A 10,321-nucleotide genomic window follows, 5' to 3' on the forward strand; every position below is an offset into this window, starting at 1 on the left:
CCTTGGGTAGTAAGTATACAGGGGGACAGCTATGCTGCTGATAGCAGACCTGCTACTTCTCTCCCTGCTGGCTGTCAGAGGTGGGAAGCTTATGTGTCAAACATATGGGACCAAAGAACTGTCTCAGTTTTCTCAGGAGGGAGACATCAACATCGGAGGCATTTTCTCGTTCCATCAGAACCCAGTCAGTGTCAATCCAGCTCTCCAAGTCAACCCAGGAATCATCCAGTGTGAAGGGTAAGAGAGGGGTATAAAAAAAAAACAACAACTGTAATTATAAATCAAACTACAACCTGTGCTGCTCCAACCATGTGTGTTTGATGTGGAATTCCCTGTCTATCCTTATGTATGTTCAATGCTTTTAACCTTTCCATGATTCTATGATTTGGTCCCTCTACTTTGTGCAGACTGGACCCAGGTGAGCTTCAGTATGCCTATACTATGATGTTTGCCATAGAGGAGATCAACAACAGCTCAGATCTGCTGCCAGGAGTAACACTGGGCTACAGAATCTTTGACTCCTGCCCCAGCATCCCTCTGTCCGTCAGAGCGTCTCTCAACCTGATGAATAGGTATGAGAAGGGTGAAGGCAGCTGTGACAAGAGCTCCACTGTACACGCCGTCATAGGGGAAACCACGTCCACCTCTACCATAGGTATTGCACGCACCATGGGACCCTTCCATATACCTGTGGTAAGTGATTGTAAGTGAATTGACTAAAATGCTCTCTCTGCATACTTGGACTCTCAAGTGAATGAGTTTTTTGAACAAGGAATAGGAAAATACATTGATGCTTATATGATTCATATTCAGTTTGGCCTTTGAAGTCAACATCTGTTATACTGTAATAGCTAATTGCTGATAGATAACCTAAATTCAACATTTGTCTCTTCTGTTTTTGTCTCAGATCAGTCATTCAGCCACTTGTGCATGTCTTAGCAATAGAAGAGAGTATCCTTCTTTCTTCAGAACCATACCGAGTGATCTCTACCAGAGCAGAGCGCTGGCAAAGCTGGTAAAGCACTTTGGCTGGACCTGGGTCGGGGCTATAAGAACCAACAGTGACTATGGCAATGGTGGCATGGCCACCTTCCTGAAAGCAGCTGAAAAGGAAGGTGTGTGTGTGGAATACTCAGTGGCCATTTACAGAACTGACCCCAGGAAGTGGTTCCTGGAAGTAGTGGACATCATTAAAAAGTCTACCTCTAAGGTAATAGTGGCATTTGCTGATGGCACTGACCTTGACATTCTCATCAAAGAGCTTCACACTCAGAATGTGACAGGACTGCAGTGGGTGGGCAGCGAGGGGTGGATCACTTACCGCTACATTGCCTCACCAATAAACTATGCCGTGGTCCAGGGGGCGGTGGGCTTTGCCGCGCTCAACGCTCACATCCCCGGACTGCAGGAGTTCCTGGCCAGCAGCAGGCCCTCCACCAGGCCGGGGGACCAGGGACTGCTGGAGTTGTGGGAGACGGTGTTCAGCTGCACCATGATTCCCCAAGCAGAGGCCCAAGCTCCGGGTTCAGTCAAAACATGCACCGGGGAGGAGTCTCTGTGGGACACAAACTCACGCTTCACAGATGTTTCAGATGCCAGTCTGCTCAATAATGTTTACAAGGCCACATATGCTGTTGCCCACGCACTGCACCTGCTGTTTACCTGCCAAGATGGACAGGGGCCTTTTGAAAACAACACTTGTGCCGATAGGGAAAACATAAAACCGTGGCAGGTAAACATATGTATAAAATGCTGTAGCTATATCAAAACTATATGTTGAAGTCGACGGGTGAATAACAACATGAATGTTTAACTGCAGGTGCTGCATTACCTGACCCGGGTCAATTTCACCACTAAGATCGGTGAAAACGTGTTCTTTGATGAGATGGGTGATCCAGCAGCACGCTATGCACTGGTGAACTGGCAGATGGATGAGACAGGCTACATACTCTTCAAGACAATCGGTTACTATGATGCCTCGCAGCCTGAGGGTCAGCAGTTTGAGATGAAGGCAGGTGTGAAAGCCATCTGGGCAGGAGAGCGGCCAGAGGTAAGTCAGTGTGGATGTTTTCATCTGTCTGTGCTAATGAGCTTTTGGCAGCACTTTTCATTGCTAGTAACATTCTTTCTTTACTTCGCTGAATGCAGGTTTCAAAAACTAACCCATTAATTGTCTGGTGCATGAATCGGATTAGGAGTGAGTGTGGAAGTTTAACGTGTGTGTGTGATGCTGTCACTGTGATGCAGGTGCCAAGGTCTATTTGCAGTGAGAGCTGCCTGCCAGGGACTCGCCGGGCTTTTGTGAAGGGCAAACCTATCTGCTGTTTTGATTGCATCACCTGTGCTGACGGGGAGTTTAGCAACAGTACAAGTGAGACAGCAGGATTATTAGCCTTTACTTTAGCCTTCATCATGTTTCTGCTGGGCAAAATCACTGTCAGCACTTTACTGATGTATCTGAGGATGTGCGTGCTGTACAGCTTAAACATATTTATGCTTTCAGATGCAGTGAAATGTGACAAATGCCCTCCTGAGTACAAGTCCAACGATGACAGGGATAGCTGTGACTTGAAAGCTATTGAGTTCCTCACCTTCAGAGAACTGATGGGTATACTGTTGGTAACCTTTTCTGTCTTCGGGGCCTGCCTGGCGATGACTATAGCGCTGATATTTTTCCACTACAGGCAAACTCCTATTGTCAGGGCCAACAACTCTGAGCTGAGCTTCCTGCTGCTCTTCTCCTTGACTCTGTGTTTCCTATGTTCCTTAACTTTCATTGGCCGGCCCTCTGAGTGGTCCTGTATGCTGCGACACACAGCATTTGGGATCACCTTTGTCCTCTGCATCTCTTGTGTTCTGGGCAAAACTATAGTGGTGTTAATGGCCTTCAAAGCTACACTTCCAGGCAGTAATGTCATGAAATGGTTTGGCCCTCCTCAGCAGAGACTGAGTGTTTTGGCTTTCACTCTCATACAAGTTGTGATTTGCATACTTTGGCTAACCATCAACCCTCCCTTTCCCTTCAAGAATATGGAACACTATAAGGAAAAGATCATTTTAGAGTGTGCCTTAGGATCACCTATAGGGTTCTGGGCTGTGTTGGGGTATATAGGACTCCTGGCTATGTTATGTTTTGTACTCGCTTTTTTGGCTCGAAAGTTGCCTGATAATTTCAACGAAGCTAAATTCATCACCTTCAGCATGCTGATATTCTGTGCCGTCTGGATCACCTTTATCCCAGCGTATGTCAGCTCTCCTGGGAAGTTCACTGTTGCCGTTGAGATATTTGCAATTCTAGCTTCAAGCTACGGAATGCTGTTTTGTATTTTTGTGCCTAAGTGTTACATTATTTTATTGAAACCTGAGAAAAATACGAAGAAACATATGATGGGTAAAATGACCTCAAAGGCACTATGAGTAATTTATTAACCAACAATAGCAATTTTTCTTGGATGTTTTTTCTGACTTTAGACATTGAAAGACTTCTGAAGAAAAACTACTTTTGACAATGACAATTTTCAGGTCTCGTTGTTACTAAAAAATCGATTTATTCCATTTTTAAACACAAAGAAAAGGGTGATGATGACTTGACAGTGAAATTCTTCATTTAAATAAAATAAATATATAACGGGGCAGCTTTATAATTGAATATCAAAACAATGGTTATGTATCATTATTTAAAATTCTGATAGTTGTCTATTTGGATAGTTTTTTTTTTTATTCGTTTTTTTTATTTTACATTTATACATTTTCTCATGTAATAAATTAATTGAATGTTAAAATATTAAATAAACTGTTTGTGTACTCTTTTACATATTTTTTTACAACCATGAAAAATGTCACATTGCACATGAACCTACATTGCACAGTACAGAACTGTCAAAAGCACATAGACATACTTCACCAACCCCTCCAAAAATAATCCCACATAGAGACACACACTGTGGTTTGCAGTACACAGTACGCAGACAATTATCTGAATGTATCAACTACTTATTAAATGTACTAGGTGATGTGTGATTTAAGTTATCAAAAAGTATATAAACATTAATCTTTGGAATATAAACATAAATAAAATATTTGATTTGGCCCAGTCTGTCACTATCCTTCCTCATCAACCTTGTACTTAACCCTAACCCTATAACTGCCGAGGCATCGGATGAAGCAGTGAGGGTCATGGGATAGCTCTTTACTTACCTAACCCTAACCCTAAACCTAACCCAGATCAAATACGGTATATTAGCAAGATAAAATCTCAGGATAGTGTGTAGAGTGAACATATATGAATCAACAGCAGGACAGCAGTCCTGACTGCATGATGACAACATTCCCCAAAATACCAAACAGTGTAAATATAATTCTCATGGAAGTTTTCCATGTCAACTCCAACATTTATAGATAACTATTTTGACATACAATGCTACATTCGTTTCAAATTTGATCACAAGACCTGTCTCCAAATCAGGCCCCTGATGTATCCATTTTAAGGTCAAATGCAGCATCAGATTCGACACTGACATCCTAAACCTAAACACAAAGAATCATAATATTGTTCACACCCCATCATTGTGGATTTATTTTAATACCTGAATCAGGAATATCTAATGACTTGTATATCTACAGTACAGGTAAAATATCTTTTGCAAGACTGAATGTTATGGAATACAGTTGTTTTTTTCAGTTTAAAATATAATTTTCTAGGCTTTATCGCTCCTTCATCCCCCATTATTTTTTCAAATTAGTGCAATCAGACCCTCAAATATTCAATGAAAACACCACAATTTTATGTGACTGAATATTCCAGTCAGATACCACAGTTACATAAAATACTGCCAAAACCCATTAAGAACTTTCCAGTTTTGCACCTCCCTCCTCTGTCCTGTCCCCCCTGTGGAGTCGTGGAGATGGATCATCACTGTTCCATTACTATTTGTCATGCTTTTCCAATATCTATAAATACTGGTGCAAGCTCTGCCCTGCTCCTGTTAGGGTGCACCTGCTGCTCCCCCGCAGTTTGTCTCTTAGATACAGTATGATGTCCACCCAGAGGTGGCCAGAGCAGGGTTGGGCCCTTCTGCAGCTGGTGCTGGTGGCATCTCTCTCTGGGGCCGAGGAGCCGGTGTGTCGGCAGATAGGTGAGCCAGAGAACCCCCAGCTGTCTAAGAATGGGGACATTATTTTGGGTGGAATCTTCTCTTTCCACAGCAGCTGGAAAGGCAGACAGGACACCTATATGCGCAGACCACCGCCACTGCAGTGCACAAGGTAAATACTGAAGCAAGCTGTTTGGCATAAGTAAGATACAAAATTAGAAGAGATGGGTAGATATACAAAATGGATAAACAAGATTATCATACCGAGTCATGAAATAAGAAATATTGTCTCTTTGCTCAAATATTAATATATCAGCAACTAGTTTCACTTTTTATTTTATTGTTTCGATTTCAAGCACATACTGGCTGTAACACCAACTATTTATAACTGTCTGGGTCAAGTTTGAATTTCAGAGCGTTCCAGTTTGCTCAGGCTATGCTCTTTGCCATTGAGGAGATTAACAACAGCACAGACTTGCTGCCTGGCATCTTTCTGGGCTACAAGATCTATGATTCCTGTGGCTCCATTGCGAGGGGAGTAAGGGTGGCATTGGCCTTGGCTAATGGTAATGAGGATATATCCGCAGCCTCCAAGGCACCCTGCACCAGACCGGCCCAAGTGCAGGCCATTATGGGAGAGACCTCCTCCTCTCCTTGCATGGCTATATCCACTGTCATTGGACCCTTTCATATCCCATTGGTGGGTAGGATTTTTAGCAAATGTATAATCATGTACTGTAATGGACCATGGCCACAGTTTGATTTTTTTTTTCTCAATAATAATTATTATACTGCAATTTGTCTGACTCTCTGACAGTAAAGGCAGTTTTAAGAGAATTACTGCTAATGTGCTCTATGTTTTCCTGTGTAAAAATTTTAGAATTTGCATCCTCATCTTGGGAATATCATTCCTTTCTACTCCCTAGATCAGCCACTTTGCCACCTGTGCTTGTCTCAGTGACAAAGTCCGGTACCCATCCTTCCTCAGAACAATACCCAGTGACTTCTACCAGAGCAGAGCTCTGGCCCAGTTGGTCAAGCACTTTGGCTGGACTTGGGTTGGGGCAATTAGAACCAATGATGATTATGGCAATAACGGCATGGCCATATTCACAGAGACGGCCCAACAGCTGGGCATCTGTCTAGAGTACTCTGTATCCTTCTTTAGAACAGATCCACCAGAAAAATTACAGGCAATAATTGACATTATCAAAGCTTCCACTTCCCAGGTGATTGTCACTTTCCTCTCCCACATGGATTTGGATATACTAATACATGAGTTGGCCCACCACAACCTGACTGGGTACCAGTGGGTAGGCACTGAGGCCTGGATTGTTGATTCCTACACTGCAACTATGAATGGACACCACATCCTGGATGGTGCTATAGGGCTGTCCATCCCCAAGGCCCATGTCACAGGCATGAGAGCGTTCATGTTGGATGTAAAGCCACTCAATTCATCTAGTAATGAATTGTTCACAGAGTTCTGGGAGACAATGTTTGATTGTAGGTTCAAGCAGACGAAGGGCTCAGAAGGGAATCAGAGAGACTGTACAGGGTCTGAAGATCTGTCTGGGCAGCAAAACATGTTCACTGATATGTCACTCATGCCCATCTTTAACAATCTCTATAAAGGAGTGTATGCTGTGGCCCACGCACTTCATAGTATTCTTGGCTGTAAAGAAATATGTACCAACAAGGTACAGCCAGATCCATTCACGGTGAGTTGAACACTGAAGGCTGAATGATAAGTTTAATATTATGTGCTTCTTACATGAACAGAAAAAAATTGTGAATTTGTAATGGTATTGTTGAATAAATTGTTGCATGTCCATCATTCTGCAGAGCTAATACGAGGTGGTTTGACATTTAATGGAATAAGTAAAGTAATATCTATCTACTTAGATTTTGCAGCACATAAAAAAGGCTCAGTTCAAGACAAAGGAGGGGAGGAAGTTTACTTTAATGAGAATGGAGACCCAGCAGCAAAGTATGAAATCATAAACTGGCAGCCGAACGAAATGGCAGTGTGGAGTTTGTCACCGTTGGCCTTTATGACACATCTTTACCTGCAGAAAAACAGCTAAATCTGCGCACTAAGTCCTTAATTTGGGCAGAGAACTCAGAACAGGTGAGCTACCGTATCATTCATGAATTGTTAACATGCGGAATTATTTTATCGTAATGTCGAGTTCATCAGAATTCCAAATGGTGACTTGTAAAGACAACAGCATATCAAAGTGAAAGCCCGTATGTTTTGTCTATCTCATACTGCTTTTTGTTCATGCAGGTGCCTGTGTCAGTGTGCAGTGAGAGCTGTCCCCCAGGAACGCGTAAGGTCCTCCAGAAAGGAAAGCCCATCTGCTGCTATGACTGTATCCATGTGCAGAGGGAGAAATCAGCAACACCACAGGTACTCTAGTATTATTTAATGGATCAGATGATAAAGCCTGTAAATTCAATATCAGCAATCAAGTAAATATTCAAATATAACCCCAGTATTTAAATGTTGATATACAGTACAATTCATAGCAAAAATGGAGTTAATCATCAGTGCATTTGAATATCAAATTTGGTAGTACTGTGAAGTCTTGTTCTGAAACATAGAAAATGGTTGAGTTAAAGCATAGTAGCATTATGTGACTATACTGTAACGTGTAAATTAGTTAATTGTAGATAACTAACAACTAATATGCATCATTCATTTATTCATTTTCTCTACCTGCTTAATCATTTTCAGGGTCACAGGGGGCTGGAACCTATCCAAGCATACATCGGGTGTAAAATTCTGAATTAATTAATTATGTAAATAAGTACATGCTCCCTCCTTATTTATAAATAATTTTCTCCCCTTCGTCAAATATACACTATTTCTTGCATGGCCAAGATTATCACACTTGGCCTACCACCAGGACCTTAATGTCAGCTTGTAGCACAGGTACATAATATTAGTAATTACAAATTACTGAGCAAGTAGTTGAAATCCTGGGTATATAAAAACTTTCAATCACTGGAATATAACATCTCTGTATTGGTTTCCTTTTCCAGTTTATGTGGCTTCAGGAATCAATAGATATAGTTAATCAAGAACCAGCCAATCAGGAAAGGGGGAAGGAGAATTAAAGGGAGAAGGAGAATTAAATCAACAATGTACAGGAAATGTTCTCATGAGTTCAATGAGTCATCACACATCTCAATATGATTCTGGGGTGAATAAAAATAAACAACAGGAAAAACTGCCAATAAAGAAAGGGCAAGAGCATAAATTACATCTAATCAATACAAATCTGTCCGACAAGCCGTCACTCATGCCAATGCAACTTTGGATCAACAGATATAAACAAACAATGCAACTTTGGGATCAATAGAGATTAAATACAAGGGAAGGCATTTGGCTTTGGGCTGATATTCGATATTATCGAATGTCGCAATATTTTGTGAATATTGCAATATTTTGTGAATATTGCAATATTTTTTGTGATATCGAATAACCCAACCCCCACAGCTAAAAAAGAAAACCACAAATTCATAGCTACTGCTAGCTTAAGGCTCTCAGGTTGGTTAGTTGTTAATTAATAGCAAAGACTCTAGGTTTTAGAAGATAAGTCACTCAACAGCGACTCAAAAAAATAATCTCAGTTAATAGCTACTGATAGCTCACTTGCTGGCTGTAACACTAGTTTGATAGCTCATATTAAAGCATTAATACTAACTTACATAGGTCAGTAAAGTTACAACTCTGCAAGGGGGAGCCAAAGGGGTGACCACCGTGAACCCCCCGAGTTAGTGGCAGCTGTCCCCTGCCCCTAGGGAAGAGTTTTTTCACAAAAGAATTTAATTAGTATTCACAAATGTGCAATGTAGCTGTCAAGGCATGGTCATGGCTCCTTTCTATACATAGCTATCTGGTGGTCATATAGTGAACAGTCTACCTGCCTAGGAAGAAATAAAAAATACAGATGCAACAGAGAGTTACTCAGCAAATCTAATATCTGTTTTGATTTTAACTTGCAGATTCAGTCACCTGTGTGCGATGCCATCCTGAATTCTGGTCAAACGAGAAAAGAGATGACTGCGAGAAGAAGGACACAGAGTTTCTATCATATAAAGAGATAATGGGGGCACTGCTTACGGCGTCGTCCCTGTTAGGAACTTGCATGACTGCTATCGTGGCTTTCATTTTCTTCAGATACAGGAACACCCCCATAGTCAAGGCCAACAACTCTGAGCTGAGCTTCCTGCTGCTCTTCTCCCTGGCTCTATGTTTCCTGTGTTCTCTGACCTTCATCGGCCAGCCCTCTGAGTGGTCCTGTATGCTGCGACATACAGCATTTGGGATCACCTTTGTCCTCTGCATCTCCTGTGTTCTGGGGAAAACTATAGTGGTCTTAATGGCCTTCAGGGCTACACTTCCAGGGAGTAATGTCATGAAATGGTTCGGCCCTCCTCAGCAGAGACTCAGTGTTCTGGCTTTCACTCTCATACAGGTCCTGATTTGTATACTTTGGCTAACTATCTCTCCTCCTTTTCCTTTCAAGAATTTTAAACACTTTAAAGACAAAATCATCCTAGAATGTGCATTAGGCTCAGCTGTAGGCTTCTGGGCTGTGTTGGGGTATATAGGACTCCTGGCTATGTTATGTTTCTTTCTAGCTTTTCTGGCTCGGAAACTGCCTGATAATTTCAATGAAGCCAAATTTATCACCTTCAGCATGCTGATATTCTGTGCGGTCTGGATCACCTTTATCCCTGCATATGTCAGCTCTCCAGGGAAGTTCAGTGTTGCTGTGGAAATATTTGCAATTCTGGCCTCCAGTTTTGGACTGCTAATCTGTATTTTTATTCCAAAATGTTACATAATCTTATTGAAGCCAGAGAAGAATACAAAAAAGAATATGATGGGTAAAATGCCATCAAAATCATCATGACGAGTGTATTTAATAGGCATAGTAGAATGACAAGAACTTTGTTTCAATAAAAAATATTTTATGCATGAATGCAATACTATTATAATTAACTGTGGTTGCTGTCATTGACATTAATCCAAATCATTAATACATGTTGTTGTTGAGATTCATTTCTCACACAGACTGGCAAACTAGCACTTGCAAACCCAATGCCTTTTTTTTTTCTTTTTTTTTCATTTTATTGAAGAACAAATGATCTATTTTACACTTGTCAGTCAGAATGTCAGCCATTGAAATTTACTACAGTTTCTTCATTCACAA

General features: G+C 41.3%; 1 protein-coding gene and 1 pseudogene across 1 annotated transcript; both read left to right on the forward strand.

Annotated features, from left to right (window-relative positions):
* Window positions 1-31: 31 nt before the first annotated feature.
* olfcj1 (olfactory receptor C family, j1) lies at window positions 32-3,417 on the forward strand. The gene is made up of 6 exons (XM_071533663.1): window positions 32-237; window positions 408-693; window positions 908-1,732; window positions 1,820-2,050; window positions 2,248-2,371; window positions 2,504-3,417. The coding sequence occupies exons 1-6, from the start codon at window positions 32-34 to the stop codon at window positions 3,415-3,417; spliced, it is 2,586 nt and encodes an 861-aa protein (XP_071389764.1).
* Window positions 3,418-5,035: 1,618 nt separating this feature from the next.
* On the forward strand, window positions 5,036-10,021 carry LOC139656158 (extracellular calcium-sensing receptor-like; annotated as a pseudogene).
* Window positions 10,022-10,321: the final 300 nt, after the last annotated feature.

This window comes from Centroberyx affinis, unplaced genomic scaffold (genome assembly GCF_046629955.1).
Source record: "Centroberyx affinis isolate AG114_WGS23_722 - 3 ecotype Tasmania unplaced genomic scaffold, CSIRO-AGI_Caff_v1 ptg002390l_1, whole genome shotgun sequence".
Classification (NCBI taxonomy): Eukaryota; Metazoa; Chordata; class Actinopteri; order Beryciformes; family Berycidae; genus Centroberyx; species Centroberyx affinis.

What these genes read in the sequence shown, in the direction of transcription:
- olfcj1 (XM_071533663.1), top strand. Translation starts at nt 32, where the DNA reads ATGCTGCTGATAGCAGACCTGCTACTTCTCTCCCTGCTGGCTGTCAGA. An exon ending in GGAATCATCCAGTGTGAAGG is followed by an intron (nt 238 to 407) that starts GTAAGAGAGGGG and finishes TACTTTGTGCAG; the next exon opens with ACTGGACCCAGGTGAGCTTC. An exon ending in AAAACATAAAACCGTGGCAG is followed by an intron (nt 1,733 to 1,819) that starts GTAAACATATGT and finishes GTTTAACTGCAG; the next exon opens with GTGCTGCATTACCTGACCCG.